General features: G+C 39.5%; 2 protein-coding genes across 4 annotated transcripts in view; one reads left to right on the forward strand and one right to left on the reverse strand.

Moving 5' to 3' along the window:
- Positions 1-23,847, reverse strand: part of CDC20B (cell division cycle 20B) — a 44,064-nt gene extending 20,217 nt beyond the window's left edge. The window contains exons 1-4 of the mRNA XM_045889632.2: positions 23,733-23,847; positions 23,201-23,263; positions 7,345-7,573; positions 6,250-6,380 (exon numbers count right to left, since the gene is read on the reverse strand). Coding sequence (XP_045745588.1) covers positions 6,250-6,380; positions 7,345-7,573; positions 23,201-23,263; positions 23,733-23,795 — 486 coding nt within the window. The 5' untranslated portion in view covers positions 23,796-23,847. The remainder of the gene's footprint in view (positions 1-6,249; positions 6,381-7,344; positions 7,574-23,200; positions 23,264-23,732) is intronic.
- GPX8 (glutathione peroxidase 8 (putative)) lies at positions 12,226-26,249 on the forward strand. 3 transcript variants are annotated; one of them, XM_054512007.2, is made up of 4 exons: positions 12,256-12,487; positions 13,043-13,304; positions 16,517-16,688; positions 23,112-26,249. In XM_054512007.2, the coding sequence occupies exons 1-3, from the start codon at positions 12,284-12,286 to the stop codon at positions 16,678-16,680; spliced, it is 630 nt and encodes a 209-aa protein (XP_054367982.1). In that variant the 5' UTR covers positions 12,256-12,283; the 3' UTR covers positions 16,681-16,688; positions 23,112-26,249. The 3 variants fall into 3 exon arrangements, with proteins under 3 accessions (XP_064452198.1, XP_054367982.1, XP_045750854.1); XM_064596128.1 differs by lacking the exon at positions 23,112-26,249 and having other exon boundaries at positions 12,226-12,334; positions 16,517-17,151; XM_045894898.3 differs by lacking the exon at positions 23,112-26,249 and having other exon boundaries at positions 12,257-12,487; positions 16,517-17,151.
- The last annotated feature ends 154 nt before the right edge of the window (positions 26,250-26,403 follow it).

Here is a 26,403-nt window from a genome sequence, read left to right on the forward strand (position 1 = left end):
CAGATGTTATGCATGATATAGTGTTAAAACTGATAATTCACTAGGAAGGTCAAAGTTTCCACATTATCAAACCCAGTGCTACAACTGTTATTATTTACTACCTAACCACTGTGTAGTGAACACAGTGCTGAGCATTTTACTTGTATTATTTCTAATGTCCCCAACAACTCCATAGGGCAGGTATTCCTTAGCTAGAATAAAATCTTCTTTTATTCTTATAGCCTAAAAATCCTTTTAGCCCACAAACCAACTAAAGGCCAGCGATATCATCAAAGCCTGCAAGAACTGAAATGTCATGATAGTTCTAGTACATTGTGAAATTGAAAGACATCCCCAAGATAACAAAGTTGAACATTAGTAAGGCTACTTTTTTAAGGAAGATTTCTTTCAAGAGGAGCCTCTCGGCATTCAACCTAGAGGTGTTCTTTCAGTCTGTACTGAGATTTTCTCTGGAACTTAATTTTCTTCATCTATAGTACGTCAGGTTTGAACTCATCATCTTAAGGGTCCTTTTCCATTTCCCTTTACCTACCAGAAGTGGGAACATCAAAAAATTTTTTAAAAAGTAAAAAAATAAATAATTTAAAATTTTTTTAAGATGGGAACATCAAATCACAGAGATCTTAAGTAACTTGCCTCAGTTTCCATGAACACAAAAATCTGATTGCTGTCTCTTTGGTCTAGTACATAAAAAGCATTTCTGACATTGTTAGACCCAACATCAATCAAAAACAGATAAGAAAATTAGTAGTAAGTGTAAAGAAAAGTACTTACTGGTATAAAAACATTCTAGCGAATAGTTAAAGCAGAGACAATTCCTTTCTTTCTCCATGATAATATATCTAACTGTACATGTAAAACAATCATTGGATCACCATAATTCATACAAAGGTCTCTCTCACAGGCATCATTTCGAGATTTTGGTTTTCTTCCCGGATATTACATCATTGCCAGTCAGTGAATCACGGATTTTTAGGTATTCAACTTATAACAATGAAGTATAAAGCAGGGTTTCTCATTTTTAGCACTACTGGAATTTGGCAGCAGATAATTCATTGTTGTGGGTGTTGTTCTGTGCATTATAGGAGGTTTAGAAGCATCTCAAACTCTATCTACTAGATGCCTTCCCCCTAGCTTGTGATAATCAAAAATGTGTTCAGACATTGTCAAATGTCCCCTGGGGAGCAAAATCACACCCAGTTGAGAGCTACTGATATAAAATAACATTCCTAAAATCAATGTAACTCTTCAGAGAGTCACTTCTTCAGAATCCCATAGTTGGCACAAAGCTGACCAGGGCATTGCCCAGCACAGGGCGCTTCTGTTCCACATACCCAAGGGTGCTCTTGCCTCAGTAAGATCTACTTATTACTTTAATGAACCACTTGGCATAGAGCTGACTATATATAATAATTTTGAACATCTTCACAGCTATGCAGGCCCTCGTCGTAGAAACACCCTCTGTGGGACCTCTGAGGACCACTTGAAGACCCACATTTCCTGTCATTGTGAAAGACCTCACAGCGTATCTGTACCACTCCTGATGCTGTTTGACTTCTAACTGGTCATGACAACAAATGCTTGATATAAAGTAGTGAGATAGTGTCCATTATCCCCTTCCCAGGTTCTTCAGTGACGCTGGGACTCTAAGAAGTCATGAGGTCAAGGCAGTAAAAACTCCAGTCTGTAAGACGTAGAGTGTGGAAAGGCAGTGGTGTTAATAACCTGGCCTGGGCGTAAGGTCAACATGCCCCTAATGACCTAGAACTCCCTGGCCATCTGCACCTCCAGACCCGTAACCAACAGTAAAGCACTTGGCAAAAGACCTGCCCTCAGATCTCAATTATTTGAGATCAATTTGCATATGATCTCAAATAATTAAATTTTATATTCACAATATTGTTCCTCTAGCAAGATATATAGAACACTGGAAGCACATACTAAATGGGTAACTTTGCCCAAGCTGAGAACTTATGACTTTCCTAGTTTAAAGCTTTCTAAATGAAACCTTGATTCCTTCTTCAAAAGGTCTTCATTGGATTTGATAAACCCTTAAAACATGCTAGTGATATTTAATGTACCCAAGGATTTAGATCAGACTCCTCTAAGATCTTAAAACCATAATAAATAAGATACTTAAAGGAACTAAATTAACTTAGTCAAGAAACAAACAAACAAAAAATAACAAAAACTTAAGGGAAATGTTTAAAAGACCATCTTATAGGGGCACCTGGGTGGCTCAGTAGGTTGAGCGTCTGTCTGACTCCTGATTTCGGCTCAGATCATGATCTCAGGGTCCTGGGATGAAGCCCCACCTAGAGCCCTGCCTCGAGCTCCACAGGGCTCTGCGCTCAGCAGGGAGCCTGCTTGGGATTCTGTCTCTTCCTCTCCCTCTGCCCCTCACCCTGCTCACACTTTCTCTGTCTCTCTAAAATAAATAAATAAATATTTTTTTTAAAAAAGACCATCTTATAGAGGAAGAATTTAACTTATCTTGAGAGACCCCAGAGGGCAGACCAAGTCACTAAATAGTTGGAAATGATTATACAAGAAGTTTTTTGGCTGAGGGGAAGCATACCATAATATGTATAATTTCATTATATTTTTAATCCTTACCTTTTTTAAAAAATCTTTATTTTTTAATTCAAATATAGTTAACATACAGTTTTGTTTTGTTTTTTTTTAAAGATTTTATTTATTTATTTGAGAGAGAGAGAACACATGAGAGGGGATAGGGTCAGAGGACGAAGCAGACTCCCTGCCGAGCAGGGAGCGCGATGCGGGACTCGATCCTGGGACTCCAGGATCATGACCTGAGCTGAAGGCAGTCGCTTAACCAACTGAGCCACCCAGGCGCCCTAACATACAGTTTTATAAGAGTTTCGGATGTACAATGTAATGATTCAACAATTCTGTACATTACACAATGCTCTACATTGTGAATTTTCTGGAATTTTCTTTTTATTTTGTTGATGGTTTCCTTCACTATGCAAAAGCTTTTATTTTGATGTAATCCCAGTAATTTGATTTTGCTTTTGTTTCCCTTGCCAGAGGAGACATATCCTTTTTTTATCTTTGAAATAAGAATGCTTTATTTTATTTTATTTTGTTTTATTATGTTATGTTAGTCACCATAGAGTACATCATTAGTTTTGGATGTAGTGTTCCATGATTCATTGTTTGCATATAACACCCAGTGCTCCAGGCAGTACATGCCCTCCTTGATACCCATCACCGGGCTAACCCACCCTCCCACCCCTCTCCCCTCTAAAACCCTGTTTGTTTCTCAGAGTCCATAGTCTCTCATGGTTCATCTCCCCCTCCGATTTTCCCCCCTTCATTTCTCCCTTCCTTCTCTTAATGTCCTCCATGCTATTCCTTATGTTCCACAAATAAGTGAAATCATGATAATTGACTTTCTCTGCTTGACTTATTTCACTTAGCATAATCCCCTCCAGTTCCATCCATGTCGATGCAAATGGTGGGTATTCATCCTTTCTGATGGCTGAGTAATATTCCATTGTATATATGGACCACATCTTCTTTATCCATTCATCTGTCGAAGGGCATCTCGGCTCTTTCCACAGTTTGGCTATTGTGGACATTGCTGCTATGAACATTGCGGTGCATATGGCCCTTCTTTTCACTACATCTGTGTCTTTGGGGTAAATACCCAGTAGTGCAATTGCTGGTCATAGGGTAGCTCTATTTTTAATTTTCTGAGGCACCTCCACACTGTTTTCCAAAGTGGCTGTACCAACTTGCATTCCCACCAACAGTGTAAGAGGGTTCCCCTTTCTCCACAACCTCTCCAACATTTGTTGTTTCTTACCTTGTCAATTTTTGCCATTCTAACTGGTGTAAGGTTAGAACTAACTGGTGTGGTCCAGTGTGGTTTTGATTTGAATTTCCCTGATGGCTAATGATGATGGACTTTTTTTCATGTGTCTGTTAACCATTTGTATGTCTTCTTTTGAGAAGTGTCTGTTCATGTCTTCTGCCCATTTATTGACTTGATTATTTGTTTTTTGGGTGTTGAGTTTGAGAAGTTCTTTATAGATCTTGGAAATCAGCGCTTTGTCTGTAGTGTCATTTGCAAATATCTTCTCCCATTCTGTGGGTTGCTTCTTTGTTTTGTTGACTACTTCCTCTGCTGTGCAGAAGCTTTTTATCTTGATGAAGTCCCAAAAGTTCATTTTCCTTTGTGTTTCCCTTGCCTTTGGGGAAGTGTCTTGAAAGAAGCTGCTGTGGCCGATGTCGAAGAAGTTACTGCCTATGTTCTCCAGTAGGATTTTGATGGATTCCTATCTCACATTGAGGTCTTTCATCCATTTTGAGTTTAACTTTGTGTATGGTGTAAGAGAATGGTCAAGTTTCATTCTTCTGTATATAGCTGTCCAATTTTCCCAGCATCATTTATTGAAGACACTGTCTTTTTTCCATTGCATATTTTTTCCTGCTTTGTCGAAGATTATTTGACCATAGAGTTGAGGGTCCATATCTGGGCTCTCTATTCTGTTCCATTGGTCTGTATGTCTGTTTTTGTGCCAGTACCAGGCTGTCTTGGTGATCACAGCTTTGTAATATAGCTTGAAATCAGGCAACATGATGTCCCCAGCTATGTTTTTTTTTTTCAACATTTCCTTGGTGATTCGGGGTCTTTTCTGATTCCATACAAATTTTAGGATTGTTTGTTCCAGCACTTTGAAAAATGCCATTGGAATTTTGATCAGGATGACATTGAAGGTGTAGATTGCTCTGGGCAGCACAGACATTTTAACAATGTTTATTCTTCCGATCCATGAGCATGGAATGTTTTTCCATCTTTTTGTGTCTTCTTCAATTTCTTTCATGAGTGTTCTGTAGTTTCTATAGTATCCTGCCACATTACTAAATTGCTGTATGAGTTCTAGTAATTTGGGAGTGGAGGCTTTTGGGTTTTCCACATAAAGTATCATGTCATCTGCAAAGAGAGAGAGTTTGACTTCTTCTTTGCCGATTTGGATGCCTTTTGTTTCTTGTTGTTGTCTGATTGCTGTGGCTAGGACTTCTAGTACTATGTTGAACAATAGTGGCGAGAGTGGGCATCCTTGACGTGTTCCTGATCTTAAGGGAAAGGCTCTCAGCTTTTCCCCATTGAGAATGATATTCACTGTGGGTTTTCCATAGGTGGATTTTATGAACTTGAGGAATGTTCCCTCTATCCCTGTACTCTGAAGGGTTTTAATCAGGAAAGAATGCTGTATTTTGTCAAATGCTTTTTCTGCATCAAATGAGAGGACCATATGGTTCTTCTCTCTCAGAGGAGACATATGTTAAAAAAATGTTTCTACAGCTGATGTCAAAGAGATTACTGCCTATGTTTTCTTCTAGGAATTTTATGGTTTCAGAAATCACATTTAATGGGTCTTTAACCCATTTTGTGGTTATTTTGTGTATGGTGTAAGAAAGTGGTCCAGTTTCATTCTTTTGCATGTAGCTGTCCAGTTTTCCCAACACCATTTGTTGAAAAGGCTTCGTTTTTCCCACTGCATATTCTTGCCTCCTTTGTAGTTCCAGACACATTTTAAGATTGTTCTAGTTCTCTGAAAAATGCTATTGATCTTTTGATAGGGGTTGCATTAAATCTGGAAATTGCTTTGGGTAATATTGACATTTTGACAAGATTTATTCTTCCAATCCATGAGCATGGAATATCTTTTTATTTGTTTGTGTCATCTTTAATTTCTTTCATCAGTGTTTTATAGTTTTCAAAATACAGGCCTTTTACTTCCCTGGTTAAGTTTATTCCTAGGTATCTTACTGTTTTTGGTGCAATTGTAAATGGGATTGTTTAATTTCTCTTTCTGATGCTTCATCATTAGTATATAGAAATGCAACAGATTTCTGTATACTTATTTTGTATCCTGCCACTTTACTTAATTCATTTATTATCAGTTCTGTTAGTCTTTTGATGGAGTCTTTAGGGTTTTCTCTATAGAATCATATCATCTGGATCTTTACCTTTTTTCTGTTTCATTTTCACTTTTTTGATTGATACTAACTGAACTTGTATATTTTTTGGGTATTATATTTCTTTTACAAAGTGCCCCTATTCATGTCCTTCACTCACTCATTTTTTTCTGTCAGGAACCCGTCATTTTCTTACTGACTTGTAAGAGCGGCTAAGCCAGTTCCTTCCTCACATTTGGGACTCATTTGTCTGAGCTTCTCAGGACATGAGATCGTCAGTTTTCTCTCTTTACCTACCTGGCCTTTTGAGGCAACGTTTTCATTCCAGCCTCTGCCCAGTGCATGAGCTGCCTTGCAAAAATGGAGAGCAGAGTTACTTGTTTCAAAACTCCTTTTGATGGGTGTCTTCAGTGGTTCTTGGTAGGACCCTGCAAGAAAAACATTTAGCTTTTGTTTTTCAAAATAAGATAATCACTTTGGTTGGTGGTTGACCACTGTGTCTTTCACAATAGAATGTGAAGACATAGGCCCTCATCTCTCCAAAATCCTGGCAGAGGTGGGTAAAAGAGGGAGGGTCAGCACAGGGCCTTATCCAGAACACCAGGATCATAAGTGAGCACTGCCTCAGTGGCCTCTGTAGGAAATGCCAAGATTAAAGACCTGACTCCCACTGCAACAGCAGCAGAAATGCTTTATCTCTGCACAGAAAGAACATATTTGCACATTTGAAGAATAGATACAAACAGTTCCAGAGTTTAAGATGATGGAGCAATGGTGTCTGGTTTGCCCAGGCTATGATCATCCTGCCAGGAAATCATTGTGGGATGCTTGCTTTCCTAATCATTTTGCCTCTCCCTCTTCCTTTTATAGAAAGATGCTGTAAGGATAGTTTGAGATGGCATCAGTGAAATACTTTCTAAGTTAAAGTAATAATAGAGTCAATGTTATTCTCATCATTATTATTCATATCTGTCCTCTTCTCAAGATTGAGAAAGCCCTTTACCAGACTTTTAACTGCACAGAAAACCCTGTCATGTCATCCTCTAAAACTAAGTATCTTATATGTTCATATCACTTGTTCATCAGAGGGGCCAAGGGACCATTGAAAAATCTTATATAATTATAATCTTTACAAAAGGAACCACATACCACTGTGATTCTCAGAAATGCATCTAAAATACAACATACTGTCTTTTGTTTTTGTTTCATTTCCCAACCCACCCCACCCCCACCCCCACATCACCACCTTGGAAATTTCTTATTCAAAGGAAGAAGAAAAGGAAAGCACTTGATGAATGTGATACTAGATAGTTTTACGAGACAAAGATTCTCTCTGGAATATCTGTTTCATTAACAATTTTTAAACAGCCTGTGGAATTTCTACTACCTCACCTAGAATCAGAGTCTCTTTCTCAGGTGTTATCTTCAGCATGGATCCGGAAGCTTCTGGGAGGTAAGTGGTTGAAAGCTCTTCCCCAAAGGAGCAGGCTGCCAGATCCCTGGTTTGGCTTTGCCGCCCTCTGGTGGTAACTGGGCTACTGGCGATGGGAACCTCAGCAGACAACCTCTTCACAAAGTTGCTCTTGAAGCTAGAATATGTAGTCTTAACTTCATCAAATGTCTATTTAACAAGAAAAAAAAGCTGTAATTTATAGTGGCCTCAATGATGTAAAAGTAGGTATTCCTTAAAGGAGAACTATAAACAACTCATCTAGTACAAAACAAATTATAAATCAGATTTTTAGTTTTTGTGACCTGAGAGAATGTTATTTTATATATATAAATATGTGTATGTGTGTGTGTATGTGTGTGTACTTAGAGCCTCTGTTCAAGGGTCTCAAGACGTATAAAGGCAGCTTAGAGAGTAATTATGTTTACAGTTATTACAATTACATATCAATATAAAATATGAAGTTGAAATAACCCTATATATTGAACAGACAAAATGTTTATACAAAATCACAAAATTGCAAATCTGGAAATAAACAGCAATTTTCTAGTCCAAACTTTTCATTTCACAGATGAGCTAACTGAGGTCTAAGTTGCTCAACATTCATCCCATTCCCTCTGAGAAACCCCAGGATTGGTATTTACAGATCCTATAATGGTGACCCAGGTCATGTATCTACATGAAATTAAAATGCAAATGACAAATTGGAAATATATTATATTTTTAATAAGATGTCAGGCATGTTAGATTAATATCTTTGTGTAAAGGACTCAGAAAAATTTAGACAAATTTTCAAACCAAATAGAAAAAAATAGGGCATAGGACCCAAAAAGACAATTCACAAAAGAGATATATAAATACCCCCAAAATATTCAACCTCACTAATAATCAAAGAAATGCTAATTTAAAACAGTAACAAGATGATAGCAGTGATTTTTTTTAAATGACAAGCCCCAGGATTGAAGGTTCTAGAAACAAACACTGACATTGCTGGTGGAGCATAAATTAGTATTCGGAAAAGACAATTTGGTAACGTGTCAAAAGCCTTCAAGTATGTGTATAACCTCTACTGACCCAGAAACGTCACAGCTAAGAATTTAAGGAAGAAATTAAAAAATATGAGCAAAGATGAACAAAACCAAAATATTTTGAGTGCTTACCACAATATGAACCCATATGCTAAATGTTTACACACATTCATATTTAATCGTCAGAAACACCTGTGAAGCAGGTCTGTTATTTATTCCCACTTTACCAATGAAGAAACTGAGGTTTAGAGGTTAAGTGAATTGCTTAACACCACACAGTGAGTCCATTGGAGATGCCATACCCTAATCTCATCTGTCTGACTCCACAGTCCACACTCAGCAGAGAACACGGGGGTGTTACTGCAGTATATATGTTTATAGGGGGAAAAGATGGGAAGGACTCAATATTTACCAATGGAGAATTGAGTAGATAGACTATGTGACATCCTTAAAAGGCAATACTCTGTACATTTGTACATACTCTGAAACTTTGTACATTGTTTATGGGGATGTAAAGTGGTACTACTGTGGAAAACAGTCGGCAATTCCTCAGAAAATTAAGCCTAGAATTACTGTATGATTGAACAATGTCACTGCTAGGTATAGACCCAAGGGAAATGAAAACAGGTACTCAAACTCAAACGCAGGTACATGCATGTTCATGGTAGTATTATTCACAATAGCCAGAAGGTAGAGATAACACAAATGACCATCAGCAAAGAAATGGACAAGCCAATTGTGTTTATGTATGTACATATACATGTTATACATAATATAATTATTTATTTATTCATGAATGACATCTCAGCTAAGAAAAATGATCAAGAAATTTCACACCAACAATCTTACACTGTCTCAGCAGGTGCATGTTTCTCTGGTTCATCTCCTGTCACATCCTCTATACTGTCTCCTCACCTGGGTGCTCTTCCCCAATTCTCTGCCAGGGTAACTTCTAGCCCACCTTCACAGCTGGGATCAGCCATCACGTCAGGAAGGTGTCTCTGACCTTCCCTTCCTCCCCGTTCCAAACTGGGTTAGGCAGTCCATGATATCCAAATAATTGCAATGGTTAATTCTATGTGTCAACTTGACTGGACTAAGGGCTGCCCAGAGAGCTGGTAAAACATTGTTTCTGGGTGTGGCTGGGAGGGTGTTTCTAGTGGAGATGAGCATTTGATTCAGTAGGCTGAGTAAAGAGATCCACCCTCACCACTGTGGGTGGGCTTCATCAAATCCACTGGAGGCCCAAATGGCACAAAAAGGCAAAGGAAGGGCATATTTTCTCTCTTCCTGAACTAGGACATCCATTTTCTCCTGCCCTCATACATCAGAGCTCCTGGTTTGTCAGACCTTCGTACTCCTTGATTTACACCAGCTGCTCCCCAGGCCTCAGGATTTTGGACTCAGATTGAATTAAACCACCAGCTTTCCTGTTCTCCAGCTTATAGCCTGCAGACTGTGGGACTTTTCAGCCTCCATAACCTCATGTATATATATTTACTTATATTCTATTGTTTTCTTTCCTCTAGAGAATCCTAATGCAAGAATGATTATTTTTCATTGCACGTGAGAGAGAGCTGATATGCAGTGAAAACGACTGGCAGTATTAGATACTCACCACCAAAATATGAATCAATAGCATAATGAGATGACTTTTTTTTAAGCATTACAATTTTAGGTCTCATTACGGGAAAAACAATGTCCAAAACAAGAGCGAGGGAAACCCAGTTGTCTCTGTGCTGGTCAGAACCCATCTGGAGAACTGTGTCCAGGCTTGGACCTGTCCTGTAAGGTGAGCCAGCCAGGATTCTAAACCTGAGTTCATTTAGAGGAAAGGGACTGCAGTGATTCGAGGTCAGGGAACACAGCAATGGAGCAAGACATGAACGGAGTGAGGGCACCGAGGGTATTTAATCTAGAGGAAATAAGACCCATAAGGAACTGTCTTCAAATATTTAAAGGAAGCCAATGTATGAAACAAAGAAATATTCACTTTGTATTGCTCTCTAGGACAAGACTGGGCGCTTCAAGCAGCAGGGTCAGAGAATTTAAGTCCAGGTGTCATATAAAGTTTGACTTTTTTAGTAATTCAGCCAGAGAGCACCCAACTAATACTATCATAGTTAAGAGGTGATACAATGGGTTTTGTGTACACTTTGGTTCTTTACCAGAAATTATGTGTACAGGAAGAGACTTTTCTATTGTATCCATCCTTACCAGCCTCCAAGAGAGTGGGAATGACATGGCTTATCAGTCTCTGACAGGTCGTACATGGCTAAGCCGTGGGTTCAGCTCATCTACCCCCAAGAGCACACACCACAGACGCAGGGCCCAGAAGCTGAGCTGTAGCTTCCTGAGCACATCCTCTAAAGTGCTAAAGATCTAATCCTGAAGGGAAAGGGCACACCCACAGTTTTTCAGATCCTTCCGTGCACTTTTTCCTAGCATTTTCTCTAATCACACCACGACCCCAAAATTCAGGCCAAATAGAATGAAGCACCTGCATTTGAAACTTGCTGTGTGTCTTAGGGAAGAGGCTAAGGTGACCCAAGGACTGCAGCCCTTAATTTCCCGTCCATTCATACCCCTGAAATTTTCAACAGTGAAGTTAGGCCTCCTATAAGAGGCGACAGCCGCGGGAAAAACAAAGACAAAAAAAAAAAAAAAAAAAGGAGAAAAAGAAGAAGAAATAACTAGATGAAGCACCCAAGGAGAGGTGGGTTTGGGGGATTTCCTTGTTTGTTTTTGCTTTCTTGGTAGAATTGTCTAATTTAATTGTTAAATTCCTGATTTATTATAGAGTTCAGTTTTTTTTTCTGTCTACAGGTTGCAGCCCATTAAATCATTGTCATGGGTCAGAACCAGGCTGTTTTAAAACTACCATAGGCGTGGGCGCCTGGGTGGCTCAGTTGGTTAAGCGATTGCCTTCGGCTCAGGTCATGATCCTGGAGTCCCGGGATCGAGTCCCGCATCGGGCTCCCTGCTCGGCAGGGGGTCTGCTTCTCCCTCTGACCCTCCCCCCTCTCATGTGCTCTTTCTCTCTCTCAAATAAATAAATAAAATCTTTAAAAAAAAAAAAAAACTACCATAGGCGTATCAACAGTCAAAGGGGAAGTATTGTTTAATGAAACTTCTCAGTTATGTATGTCTGCGTACTGAGTTAAATTGTAAAGTGCATTTCTTACTGGGGGTCATGATCAAAAATTTGAAAAACACTGGACTATAGTTTGCTTTACCATAGAGGAGGGGTTTTTTTAAGCCTTCATTGTGTTTGATCTGTTTATTTTTGCTATATTCACCTGGCACTGCCTTAATTAGATGAAGTCAGCACAAGCAGCCCCTTCACATATTTCTCCGCCGTTTCCACTGTAAATTCCTAGAACTCATGTAGCAAGTTTAATGCGTACGTATAACATTCAATTCCTTCAGGCTATATACATCGTATTAATAGACCACATTTAATCTACCCTCTGAACTATTCCTCAGTGGTGCTTACCCACTCCCCTACATTTAACCAGTTACTGGGAGGGCTCAATCCACAGCTTGTGCCCTACAAGGGCACCATCTTCTGGTGAAATATTTTGTCAGGAGAATGTTAAAGAACTATCAAAAAAGTCCTGATTTTTCTAGCAAAGATTGCAATGGGCATCATAAATACATTGATATTCTTTAGCACTCTTTATTTTATCCAGGAGTTTCACTCCTTTCCCCATCTGAGAAGGGTCTTTCTATTCCTTAGCAGGGAAAGAAGCTAGTCTGTCCTTCTTGGTTTTCCGTTAAACTGAGCCAGTGTCAAGTTTCAGCTCCTCCTCAAATTCCAGCCTGCTGAGACTTCCCTCTAGAATCATCCAAAATGGAGCCTCTTACAGCGTACCCTTTAAGATGTTCAGGGTCGAAAGCAAAGGTATTTGCAGTTTTACTGTCTATGGTTCTATGCACAGTAATGCTATTTCTTCTACAACTAAAATTCCTAAAACCTAAAATCAACAGCTTTTATACCTTTGAAGTGAAAGATGCAAAAGGAAGAACAGTTTCTCTGGAAAAGTTTAAAGGCAAAGTAAGTTGCATCTTCTGATTTTTTTTTCTATTGTTTGTTCATGTTCTCTGTTTAATGGACTCAATTTTTCATTGTTAAAGGGTCGTAAGTTATAATTTAGTCTTCAAAGTAATGTTATTAGTGTATCTCGCCATCAGAGTTCTCATAGTGTATCTGCTTCTAATTGACAAACTCTGACTGTCCTGTCTTCAGAGGCGTGCTGAATTAATACTTTAAGTTGTTTAGGAAATTCTTAGTTAGTAATGGGAATATGGAGACATTAAGAAATACTAATTCCATAATCTAGCAACATTAAAAAGCACTTATCGATGTTCTTATCATCTTTTATTTAAAAACAAACTGTTGTATCTGATGCTTTTTTTTAATGGTGGTGATCTTTCAGAGTCTTAATTCACGCGTCCAGGTTATGATTTTCAGTAAAATTGGGTAGGTCTAAAAATATGAAATAACTATCTGCTTCAAAATGGTTTAGGATTTTAACTACTTGCAGAATTCTTTTTTAATCTTTTCTTTGCTTCACTTTCCGGTTGGATTTTTTTTTTCTTTTTCCGGGAGGTTGCGCTAGTTGTAAACGTGGCTAGTGACTGCCAACTCACAGACAGAAATTACTTAGCACTGCAGGAACTGCACAAAGAGTTTGGACCATTTCACTTCAGCGTCTTGGCCTTTCCATGCAATCAGTTCGGAGAATCGGAGCCCCGCCCAAGCAAGGAAGTAGTATCTTTTGCAAGAAATAACTACGGAGTGACATTCCCCATCTTCCACAAGATTAAGATCCTAGGATCTGAAGCAGACCCTGCATTTAGATTTCTTGTTGGTAAATATCTACCTTGCCTCGCCAATTTAATGTTTTTAATTGCTTTTCATGTTTAAAACAAAGAGACCAGGACCATAGTCTTCTATTTCATTTGAAATGTCTTAGTGGGAAAGCTTGATAAAACTATCAAAGAGCCAGAATCTCATCTCTTGTAATTTTCTAGAAGTTATGCTTCCCTGAAATCAATGTTTTAACTTCTTGAATGGCAAAATGAGTCTACTCCAATGTATTTTATTCCTTGTGATCATTTTCCTGAAGAATTTACTTGAAGTGTGGTCACGGCTATCTTCACAAAATAGCTTCACAAAATAGCTCTTGGGGAAATGTCCCTCTCCATTACTAAAGCTATCCATGTCTCATGAATATTGCTAGGCATTATCAGTTAGACAGATCTTTGTGGTTAATTTTATGTTGCCTTACTTGTCTGAGATATTATCTTCAAGGATGAATGATATCTTGGTTTACCAGGCTTTTGCTAAAATTCAAAACAGAATATAAGGATTTTTTTGGAGGAGGGTGATATTAGGCTATTTCTAAAATTAGGCTAGCTACAGAAATCTGTTTAAAGATTTTCCAGGAGGGCACGCCTGGATGGCTCAGTCAGTTAAGCTGCTGCCTTCGGCTCAGGTCATGATCCCAGGATCCTGGGATCGAGCCCCTGCGCCAAGCTCCCTGCTCAGCGAGAGCCTTTTCCCTCTCCCTCTGCCTGCCGCTCTGCCTACTTGTGCTCTCTCTCTCTCTCTGTCTTTCTGTCAGATAAATAAAATCTTTAAAAAAAATAAAATATTTTCCAGGGCCGGTTAGCATAACTGTAGTGAGATATAGTGACTAAGGGCATAGGTTTTAGCTCCAGTCTCTGGCTTCAAACCCCTGCTCTGTTGCTTTTGCTGTGTGGCTTCAGGTACGTGACTTAACTCCTCTGTGCCTTCCTCATTTGTGAAATGAGACTATCAATAGTACCTACTTCCTAAGATTGTTTGGAGGATTAAGTGTATTAATAGTAAAAGTAAAGTATTTATACGCTGCTTACACCATGCCAAACACTATTCTAAAAGATATTCAGCTAATGTCCTCTCATCTGACTTATGCAGATGATATCCTCAGTCCTATTTTCAAAGATAATTTGAGTTTGGATAAAACTATGGCCCTCAGTCAGACAATCAAGCTTCCAGTCCAGTAAGTCGGCTAATGATGTTCTATAAAATTTAAGTGTGAAATCGGAATCTTTTAAAAACATTATATTTAGTTTCTAGGGAAAATTAATATAATGCTTAATACCCTGCATAGCAACCAGAGTGATGTCTTCATTCCTTTTATTTCCAGGATACACTGAGGAAAGAAAAGCCAGAGCACATGTCCTTGTAATCATTTTCAATTCTAGCAGCCAAGTATATGGGCATCATAGCTCCTAAGTTCTTCCCCTTTATCACTAAAAAAAGCTCCTGAAACTCCACCTACCCCATGTAATCAAAAAAAGTCACAGTGATTTAAGGTGGCACTGAAGTTAGGTGAAGCTCCAGAGACAAAGACTCTGAGATCAGGGCACCTGGGTGGCTCAGTCGTTAAGACGCCTGCCTTCGGCTCAGGTCATGATCCCAGGCTCCTGGGATCGAGCCCCACATCGGGCTCCCTGCTCGGCGGGAAGCCTGCTTCTCCCTCTCCCACTCCCTCTGCTTGTGTTCCCTCTCTCACTGTGTCTCTCTCTGTCAAATAAATAAAATCTTTTAAAAACGGGGGGGGGGGGGGAACAACTTTTCAAAATGATTTTAAGATGGCTTTAATGTAGTAGTATGATGCTCACACTGAGTCACTGATGTTTGCTCTAATCAGAAATATTTTTCTCTAATAATGAAATAAATTTAACTGCTTGGCATGGTGCACAAAGTAAAACACATTTAAGTAATCAGGCTACCTTTTATTTCTTATTTTTAACCTATGCTCTCTCGTTGGCTCTTTTTCTCAGCACAAAGCAAAGTATTGCACACCTTAAATCTCTAGGCAGTGTGTTCCTTCTACCTACTTAATCACTATTTCTGAAAGAATAGTTAACACTTGTTATCTGTTTCCCTGTCTCAGTTCCCTTCTTAGATCACTGCGTCTGGCTTCTTGCCAGGATCTCCTGAACCTCACAGGTTACCAGTGACATTGCCACTCTGGCCCCCTCTTTCTTCCTTTCAGGTTCCTCCTTTCCATCAACCCTTAACTCGCTGATCCTCAGGATCCTGCCACAATCCACTGGCGCTCTTCTTATTCTATCCCCTTTCCTTGAGTGAGTTCTCTCTCCTCAGCTCCAAAGCCATATATTCAGCGGCCTCCTCTGACTGGATGTCCCACTTACACCTGAATCCCCTCCTATACAAAAACGAATTTGTCATCATCCTCCTAAAATCTGTTTGCTTGTCCACAGGAGTAGGAAGGTCTGTGTATCAGTCCTGGTCCTACCGCTCACTAGCCGTGAGACCTCGAGTCTAGGACTCCATTTTTCTCAACTACAAAATGGGGTTAATAATAATACCCACCTCACAGGGTTGCTGTAAAGATTAAATGAAAGGATCCATTTAGAGCAATGAGCACAGATTACTAGGTACATAGTAGACAAGTTATTTATATTTTTTTCTCATGTTAGTCAATAATGCACATCAATTCTGGATAGTGTAAGTGGAAAAAAAATCTACATTTCTTACATAAATTAAGATGTATCAAAAGGACAGCATAATTTCTCAAAGTAATATGATTTAACATTATATGTTAACTGAAATTAAATAAACACTTAAAAAATATGATAAAGAATTCCTTTCCATTTTTGTCTACATAACATGTAACAATATTAAAACCATAGATAACATTTAATATGAAAAGAATTCCATACATGCCATTACCAAGGACCATTAGAACATCATTTTATCTTTTAAAATGTTAGGAAACAAAGTTTTGAGTGAAAAGGTAAATTTTTTGTTGTTTAGATCAAAGATCCAAAATGAACCCTTTGTTTCGTGATTCCCGATCAGTAGAATCATCAGTGAAGTCACCAAATATACAGAAATATGGTTACTCAAAGCTTGAGTTTTGCTTTGTTTGGGTGTTTTGTTTTTTGTTTTGTTTTTGACATTCCTAGAATTTGATTCTAAAGTTGTCACACAGATACTAATAGAAATGACTATCTTAGCAAAAGAATAAAATTACGCTCATGAAAATATATTCTGGTATTTTAGATTCTTCAAAGAAGGAACCGAGGTGGAATTTCTGGAAGTATCTGGTCAACCCTGAGGGCCAAGTTGTGAAGTCCTGGAGGCCAGAGGAACCCATTGAAGTCATCAGGCCTGAGATAGCAGCTCTGATTAGACAAATGATCATAAGAAAGAAAGAGGACCTGTGAACATGGCAGTGAGTCATTCAGATGCAGTAGTCCGAATATAGACATGTCCGGTGGGGCGTGGGGGCGGGGGAGGGTGTCTCATCTTAAAGACTCTGACAATTAAATGTGGCCCTGAAGGATGGGGTGTTTTGTTTTTAGGATACGTTGCCAGTGAGTGGTAATGAATGTCCCCAGGTCAGAGATGTTACCTAAAGCAAAAATAAAGAGTAGCTAAAGAATCAAAATACAATATATTAAATATTTCATCTGACCACACTAAGTAATTCAGAATACAGAGTCACCAATGTGCTTTAATATCCTGTTGTTCACCTTAACATTTTCCAGGATTGTACTTGATGGAAATGCCAACACACTAGACCACTGTTTGAATTCAAGACACTGTATATGACTGAAATTTTGGGAGTAACTAACTATAAATGGCTATTTTTATGTAATAAAATACAAAATAAACATTGAAAAATGTGAAATAGAGAGATTCAAATCCCTATATACTTCTGTTTCATGTACAGGATTTTGTTTCTTTAGGTTTTTTTGGTTTTGTTTTTTTTAAGTACAGGTTCATAGTATGTTTTATTATATCTGCCCAAATAGTCACTGATAAATGACACTATCCTAACATTTGAAAAAGCCTTCATCACTTTCAGTATTTCTCTATTATTTTCCAGAAGCAACTCAAATTTCATAAATAGAATATTAGTAGTTGAAATACAGTCTTTATTTCTGAATGAAAATCCTAAGTGTAAGAAAAAGGGAGTGTTTGGTGATTTAGCTCAAGTCTTGATATATTAATTTTGGTTGCTCATATAGTCAGGCTAGACGAGCCATGTGGAAAGAATTCCATGCCACATCATTCTGATAGCTGAAATAGTAAGAATCAACTCAGACTCATCAAAGGTCTGAATGTAAACGGGGGCGGTTTGCAGTCACACCAGCCTTAAACATCAGCAGTCACTGAACCCTTCGATAGAGTCACAACATGCTCTTTCTCCCGAAGTCATAACCTTTATGTTTTGTCAGTCTTGTAATTATTGGCTAACAAAGCAACCTGCCAATTTGGTGAAGGCTAATTATTGCCCCACGAAATAGATATTCATTTCATGAAGTCAAGAGGAAGACTAGGGCAAAAGAAAAAAAAAGGGAAAAGGCAATCCTGTAAAATTTGGCTAAGAAGGAAGACCCAATCTCAAAAGCCATGAGTTGGCTGCCAAATTCTGACCTGATTAATGCAAGTGAGGATGGTTTTATATGGTGAAATCAGTAATGCCACCTCATATGTAGTTCTGTGTAAGTGTTTAAAGTTCTTGGACAAAGCAGAAAAATTTCCCCGAACACCTTCTCTTTCAAAGTATATGTCCAACCACCCACAGTTGGGGGTACAGTTTCTATTAGAGGTCAAGAAGATTTACAAGGATAGCTTCAAGAGTGGCAGGTGACTGTGTCAGCAAACCTGCTTGTACCCCTCACCAGCCGTATGACTTTGGGCAAGTCACTTGACTACTTTTAGATTTGCTCACCCATAAATTGAGGTCGGACTGAACAAAGAGCCCCTTCCAGCTCTATGAGTCAAGGACCATGCTTAGCAAGGTGTCTTCAGTGATCAGGAACAGAATCAGTACCCATCTGAATTGTTTTTGAATAGAAGCCCCCGCACAAGCCTATCTGTCCTTTGCAATTTTGCCCCAAGAGCACAGAAGCAGTTTGAATTCTGAGCCTCTAAGCAAACTTTTGTTCAGGGCAAACTCTCCAAGTGTTGCTCCCAGAGCACTCTTGCCATATACCCCCACTTAGGACAAGTGCCGCAGGCCTGCTACAGAGTTTTATGTGCTCACATTAGGGGTATGAGCGGAAGTGTATACGGCAGCCCTACACAGGCCACGCAGACTCCCCACTGTCAGTTGGTGATGGAGCTGCATGGGGACCGACCAGCACTGTCCTGGTGAATGCAGTTGAGATGTCCCTCCTGCCCAAAGTCACTAGTCCTCCAAAGCCATATAAAGTGGGTTCTCGGTTATAGATCTCCAATCCTGGTCGCTTTATTCAACCTACAGTCTCCACTACGGTCAGTGCTTGATTCTCTCCCCTTGGCCTTTGGGTATGCAGGGAAGGCAGCTGGGGATTGGAAAGTGTGTGTCCAAGATTCTGTCACAACTAGGCTCTCTGTGCTAAAAGAGGGTATGGAGCCATTTGCTGATGTCCTGCTGCCCGTAACTCCAATGTCTTATGTGAATTCCACCAGGTATGCACATACAGAGGAAAAAATTGTAGCTTTCTTGAATTGAACATATCTTCCCTGTCTTGGCATCCAAAAGCCTGAGACATGGACTGCTGTGTCAGCTGAGGAGTATGACAGAAAGTAGCTGGCATCACTGTCACATCGGAGGGCATTCAGTTGCCCTTATGATGAAGGGACAAAATCAAATGCACTTCAGTGTGGTAATTCATTGGCTTGAAGTTTGGTTTATCCAGAACGTGGGAAGGAGTCCTTCATTCTAACTCCTAATCTTCATCTCATGGCACATATAGCCGCAGTGTTGGAGACTGGAATAAATATGAATTTGCCTGAGATACACCCTGAGAGTCAGACTTCATTTTTGAAAATGCTTGATAATTATAGCGCATCCATAATATGCATATGATTCCTAGTAATTATGGTATATATGGCATCTACCCAGAGGTGGCTGATAAATAACCATCACCTCTCTGGAGGAGGGGTCCCAATTTGCAGCACTTGCCAATTTCCATGGTATAAATGCTCCCACATGGCCAACTTCCATCTACCAATGGTTTAATATCTGGCATGCCGAATTTCGGAAAATCTAACAATCAGTTCTCACAAACCACTATAAGTGGGCTCCAGGACACCAAAATTCTTAAAAATCAGACTTGATTAGGTTACCATAAGGATCCCCAAAGAGAAAAAATCTAGAGTGAAAACTTACTGTATATTATTTATTTTTATTATAAATATACTGTTTAGGTAGGTTATATGAAAATGTGGATGTACAGTTACTGAAATATGCTAACAATATGCTATATAATCACAGTAAAATATAATGACTTAACTGGATTGTCTACAGGTAACCTCAAGTAGGAAAATACTAGAGTAAAAAGAAAGAAATGTAGACAAAGCCTCAGAAGAAAAACAAAAACTGTTTTTTGTGTGTTTCAACACACTAACTGTTTCAGAAGGTGACCTTAACAAGCTTAAAAGTCCTCAGTGGTCCCTGTATAAAATACTGTGTTCATTCATGGTGTTTCTTTGAAAGAAAAATGGTATGTCTGCGTGTAAACAATATGGGGACACTTGGTCCATGTTTATTCCTTACCTGGATTTCATCTTTCCCATGGAATAATAAAATTCTAATTTAACTGTCACACCTAGAAACTAACACACCACACTGTTCCCCACTCTTCTCTTCCTTCCTCTTGCTGATCTGTTAACACTTGGGGGGAATGAATGAAGAGTAGCTTTGAAGTCCCAAGTGTGGATCTCTCTCTTTCCCTCTTACTCCTATGGAAACACTGATCTTAATTTCTCTTTATTGCATTCCATTCTTTCCCTCCTTTCTCATCATCTCAATAATATGGAAAGGAAGAAGAGCTTTAAATATGTATTGTTTATTGAGTATAAATGTTGGCATTTTATGTCTTGTTCTTTAATTTAAAAAAATTAAAATACAAAGGCCAAGCCTTCTAAATTAAGTAGGTTTTATTTTTATCAACATGTCAGAGACTTTCCATAAAAAATAACACATTGAAATTTAACCTTTTAAGAAAAAAACAAGATGAAAACAGTATCTACACGGAAGGGATCCTTAAACAAAAAAATTCTGGAAATAGAATGATAATGGGCAACAGTGAAAAGAGAATGAGACATGAAAGTAGCAAAATGCATAAAGAACCGAATTATAGGCATCTATCTCCCATGGTTTAAATGTTTAAACTTAAATAAGGTAAGAATAAAAATTGTTATATCAATAATTTATAGTTCAGTACAGTAAACGGTAATATATTTCTCACATCTCACTTAGAATATAACTAATGGGCCACACCACCAAAGTCAGTTCCATGAACCTGCTGCAAATGTCCACATGAGGACATGTATGTCACTGTACGTCTGGGACCCAGCACGTACCTGACACTGTTGCATGGACCAAAATGGCCTCCAAAGGAATCAGAATACATTTAAAAGCATATTGTACAGTCAATTCTTCCCACTTCACACGCTAAATCTCATGCTGTCCTCCAAATATTTTATGAGTCTGTGACTTCACAGAAAATGAAGTGAATAATTGAGGCAAATCCTCCAAATGATTCAACCCCATCCCCACCCCCAAAAGTTCCAATTTTCTTGATATTGCAAGTGAAAATGTTTGAGTTGACTGTCTCATCTTGAAAGTTACCTCAATTCTCCTTTCAGCTGGTACATACACATGGTTATAGAGACCTGCTCTAATGTCATATTAAGAAACTGATTAGAGAGAATACTAAAGATTTAGTTGAAAACTTAGAGAAACATTTTAAGCTTTCCATTTCACATTGTCATTGTATCCTAAATTTTGTATTAAAAATAAATATATAATTTCACAAATACTTTCATACTGTGTACCCAGGCCTCCAAAAACATTAGCTGGGAAATTTTTTAAGAATTAATTGTATTGGTTTCTTCACCATTTATAAAGCTGTGTATTGTATTATTATTGAGTAACAGAATAGCAATTACAAATATTACGGTAACTAGTGCCCTGGTTCATAGCAAAAAATAAACACATGCATGCACACACACACACACACACACTAACTACAGAACTAATTATACGCTGATGTCCATTGTATATGCAATAAGATAGCAGTTGTATGTTAGCTGATGCCATTCATACATTCAACCAGCTAACAATACACTGCCAACCCATCACACACAGGTAACTAGTGCAGCTTGTTAATGAGAAGAATTTATCCAGAAGCAAGTGGCAGGGTAGTTGTGGCTGCCAAATTGACCCAAAGCAGCCAGCTAACAATACACTGCCTACCTGACTCAGGTCACTGCAGCTTGTAATGGCTCGTGACGTCACTGAAGCTACATTTGCAGTGTGAAACAGTGGCAGAACTGTAATCTTAATAGTCACATAAAAGAAAACTTTAAACAAAACTTGTTCCTCCAAAACTGTCATAAAATATAAAAACATTATTTTTAAATCTCCTCAAAAACTTAAAAAGGGGGCGCCTGGGTGGCTTAGTTGGTTAAGCGACTGCCTTCGGCTCAGGTCATGATCCTGGAGTCCCGGAATCGAGTCCCGCATCAGGCTCCCTGCTCGGCAGGGAGTCTGCTTCTCCCTCTGACCCTCCTCCCTCTCATGCTCTCTGTCTCTCATTCTCTCTCTCTAAAATAAATAAATAAAATCTTTAAAAAAAAAAAAACTTAAAAAGGAAAACTTTCAGAATACTTGCACTTAGCTATTTTAAAGTAAATGCTTGGATATCAAAATATGGTATCACGGTATATGCGAATTAACAAAAGTTACACTTAACTGTAGCTTTTCCAATTACTTCTATTTACTGATCCAAAGACCAGTTGTCTGTATTAGACAGCAAAATATTTAGGAGTAGTCATGGCAATACATAAGCTGGGCAAAAAACAAAACTGCTGCTATTTTGGAGGGGAAAAATCAATATTAAAGTATTTAGGGAGTTTAAGGACTTAAAATTGTCACTCATTGTCTCCCACTATAAATAACATTAGTCATTGCATTCCGAAAGGGCCATTCTGTGTTTATTGTGTCACCACTGAAATATTGAAAAATTTAAAGAAGATTAAGAAAAAATATTGATGGGTTTGAAAATAGAATCCATGAGTAAAGTCTAAAGGAATAAGAACAATTTCGAGAGAGAGGGCAAGGTGAAGGGTGATTATGAGAGATTTAAAGCATATGAGGGCTGTTTATGTGGGAAAAAAGAAAAACTCATCTAGATTTGTTTTCTCTTTACACTGATTACAAGAGTAGCTCTGGCCTTTGGCTTCAGACTTTCAAGGAGAAAAAGTACTACATTGGATCAACTTCAAACTGCTAACCGAAAGGACAGACCATCGATTATGCCACTTCTCCTATTGTCCACAAGATGGCACCATTTCCATTTCTTTTTGGGGGGGTGGGGCAAGCTTTTAAATGTAACAGTGGCAAATGCAACCAGCCACTGTTAAAATAAAATTCTAACAGCCAGCTAGCAATGCACTGCCTACCTGACACATCCATGCTTCATCCTTTTCTGTTGAGGCCAAAACTAGAAAGCACCAGTGATATACAAATTATTACCATTGTCAGGGATCTTCAATTTCTTACAGAAATGGGGGGTGAGGGGAGTGTATAGTTAGACTCTGTAGTTAATGATATCTTAAGAGATTGATTTTTTTAATTTTCATATCCTCATACCAGGCCATACTTCCAACAAATACCTTCTTTAGGAAGAATTATCTTGTTCAAGATCAGAATTAAGAGAACTAAAGCAAGCACCAGACGCTCACCCTGGGAGAACCTGGACTTCTCTTCTGCTTCAGGTCTTTGGCGAGCACCCGCATGACATTCTCCTTCGAAAATATAAAAAACATATGGAGAGAAAAACTATTTTTATTTTTATTTTTTTAAGATTTTTTAAATTTATTTATTTGACAGAAAGAGACACATCGAGAGAGGGAACACAAGCAGGGGGAGTGGGAGAGGGAGAAGCAGGCCTCCTGCGGAGGAGGGAGCCTGATGTGGGATTCGATCCCAGGGCCCTGGGATCATGACCTGAACCAAAGGCAGCCGCTTAACGACTGAGCCACCCAGGCGCCCCGAGAAAAACTATTTTTAAAAATCATAATGTTACGTGGAATGTTTCTAGGTCCTCAGCTTGTCCAACTGCATTTACTCTTTTTCTTTAGCAAGCAGGCACCTCCAGAATACAACTAAATTACACATCTCAAAATGCAGCATCAGGGTTTAGAGTTTTGTGCTACATCTTGGTCCTAGCGCCTTCGACGAGAAACCCCTGGGAAACAAAAGGACGTCACTCACCCACATCATCTCTTCTTCTGTCCGGACCCTCCTCCGGGCGGTGCGCTCCAGTTTCCACTCCATCTCCGGAGGACTTCCCGCTACCTGGAGATTGGCCTCCCCTCGATCGGCTCTGGTTTTCCCCTCAGGTCTAAGCCGATCTTGACGCCTAATCGTCAAACCTCTAGAGTCTCACCCCGCCCCCCCCCACCATCATTTTTCACCCTTAACTTCCATTTCCCCCATTCCTCCCACTGCCCCTAGACGGCATTCCCCAGGGTACTGTTTAAAAAGCCGGCGGGGCGGCATCCGGAGCGGGAATCCCCCAGTCCCGCTTCTCATTGGCCAGCGCTGCGGTGACGTCAGAGGCCGGGAGGGATTCCCCCCAGCGCGCCCGGCCGCCCGCCTCCACCTCCCGGCTGGCCTCCCCGCCCCGCCGCCCCCTGCTCTTTGTCCGCGGAGGCGCGCACAGAAGCGCCAAGCTTTGCCGCGAGCAGTGGCGGGCCGGATCTGGGCCAGGCGCCGAGGGCTGTCGCACCAGCAAGAGATGAGAGGGTTGGCGGGCGAAGAAGCGGGTTCTGTGAGTTCACGTTTTTTCCATTTTCAAGGCGGGGGGAGGGGGGAAGCTTCGTTCGTTATAACGGGGCCTACTCTCCATTGGTAATGTTCACCGTTTGTGTAAACCACTGATTTTAGACGTGTTCCCCCAATGTGTTCATCAGCTCTTGCTCCATTTTTCAAATAGGCAGGAAAACGTGGCCAGATTTCTGTGCTAATGAGAAGGGGGAGCGATCACATTGATTCAGTAAGTTCCTCTCCGCTGTAGCCATTTGAAAGTGGTCAGGTTCTCCCGCTTGAGCTTCCGAGCTATCTTCCCCAACAAGAGGTTAGTGAGCGAGATGAAAGAGTCAGTGAGCGCTGGTGACAGGGAGCACCTCAGGAGGAGTGCAGAGCCAGCAGGAAAGCTGAGCAGACTGGGGGCTAAGTCATAAAGGAGAGGATGATATTGGGGGTTAAGGGAGGGAGTTAAAGGGAAATGACAAGGAGCCAGATGGGCTGTTCAGCCTTAGCAGCCCCACCTGAGCTGCCACGGGAGGCTGGCTGTGCCATATGGCAGGAGGGCAAACTCTCTGGGAAACCTCTGAAAGACTGGCAACCAGCTTTTCCCTCCCAGTAACCTCCTCCCTCCCTTCCCCCATTTGACACTGGATTGTTTTTGCTTTAATGCAACATGTGGGTTTGGGCATTTTCCTGGTGAAAGAATTCGTAGACATCAGATACTCAAAAGGGTCAATGATTTAAAAAAAAAAAAAAAAAAACTAACTAACTAAACTCACTCTCCTGTTTCCTTCTTACTGAAAGCAAAGAAAATTGACATCAAGGCTGAGACCCAATCTTGAACCAGTTTTCCATCTGCAGTGATAAAGGTTAGGGAAAATGCTGCACAGGGTAACAAATGAGATTTATCAAAATGCTTGATAGCCAAAAAACCCATGGATTGAAAGATCTGTAAGTTTTGGGGCGCCTGGGTGGCTCAGTCGTTAAGCGTCTGCCTTCAGCTCAGGTCATGATCCCAGGGTTCTGGGATCGAGCCCCGCATCGAGCCCCGCATCGAGCCCCGCATCGAGCTCCCTGCTCGGCGGGAAGCCTGCTTCTCCCTCTCCCACTCCCCCTGCTTGTGTTCCCTCTCTTGCTGTCTTTCTCTGTCAGATAAATAAATAAAATCTTTAAAAAAAAAAAAAAGAAAGAAAGAAAGATCTGTAAGTTTCACCCACAAGAATTTTACCTTCCTTGTAGTGCATTCAATTTCCAGTAAATCCTTTCAGCAAACATTGAGGCTAAATAACGTGAAATATTGGCTGAGAGTCAAATGTATTGTTAATTTAAAGATCAATTTTGCAAATGCCAGCTAAAATTAGCAGCATATTGGAAATAATATGGAAGACTTTTTGTTCTACTTCTAAGTATCATTTTACATGTGCCATTTATGAGAATGGGCACAAACACAGAAGTAATAAAAACCAATTCAATTAATGAACTTGGAAACCCATGTAAACTGTGATTTTAGAATTCATCTCCCTACAAGTACTAAGAATAGGTGAAATACTCTTTTCGAATTTAATTATCTGTAATACACTCATAAATTCCGTTTTAGCTGCTAATTCCATAGCATATCACACCGCCTCCAAATGCCTTTTTTTCCCTAGGTTAAAACAGAAAAGTGAAAGCCAACTATTGTCTTTTTAAAAGTTATTGTGCATTTAAATATCCATATTGAAATTTAACAGGAATGAAGGAAATAGAAAAATCACCATTGGCAAACGGTTGCAGTCAAGGATCATGAATAGTAAAACTGGTGTACATATGATGAGGGTGTTTGCCTCCTATGATCCAATACAAAAAGGAAAATCACAACTTTTCATTGGACAAACCTGGCAGCCACCACCTCAACCAAGTAATAAATTAACCTCACCATTAATGACATATTGACATCCTGTGCCTCCTGATATGATGCACTGGGAAGGGCACAACATAAATTCTGTGATATCTTTGCCAAAAAACCAAACAAAAAACTGCATAACCTGAATTTAATAATGAGAAAGTGCTAAACAAACCAAATTAAAGGACATTCACAAAAATAAATGGCCAGTAGTACTCTTCAAAAGTGTCATCATGACAAAGAAAAACAGAG

Source organism: Mirounga angustirostris, unplaced genomic scaffold, assembly GCF_029215605.1.
Source record: "Mirounga angustirostris isolate CCGP_5_RB_7025 unplaced genomic scaffold, mMirAng1.0.hap1 SCAF_7, whole genome shotgun sequence".
In the NCBI taxonomy this organism is placed as follows: Eukaryota; Metazoa; Chordata; class Mammalia; order Carnivora; family Phocidae; genus Mirounga; species Mirounga angustirostris.

What these genes read in the sequence shown, in the direction of transcription:
- GPX8 (XM_054512007.2), top strand. Translation starts at nt 12,284, where the DNA reads ATGGAGCCTCTTACAGCGTACCCTTTAAGATGTTCAGGGTCGAAAGCA. An exon ending in TGGAAAAGTTTAAAGGCAAA is followed by an intron (nt 12,488 to 13,042) that starts GTAAGTTGCATC and finishes TTTTTCCGGGAG; the next exon opens with GTTGCGCTAGTTGTAAACGT. An exon ending in TGCATTTAGATTTCTTGTTG is followed by an intron (nt 13,305 to 16,516) that starts GTAAATATCTAC and finishes CTGGTATTTTAG; the next exon opens with ATTCTTCAAAGAAGGAACCG.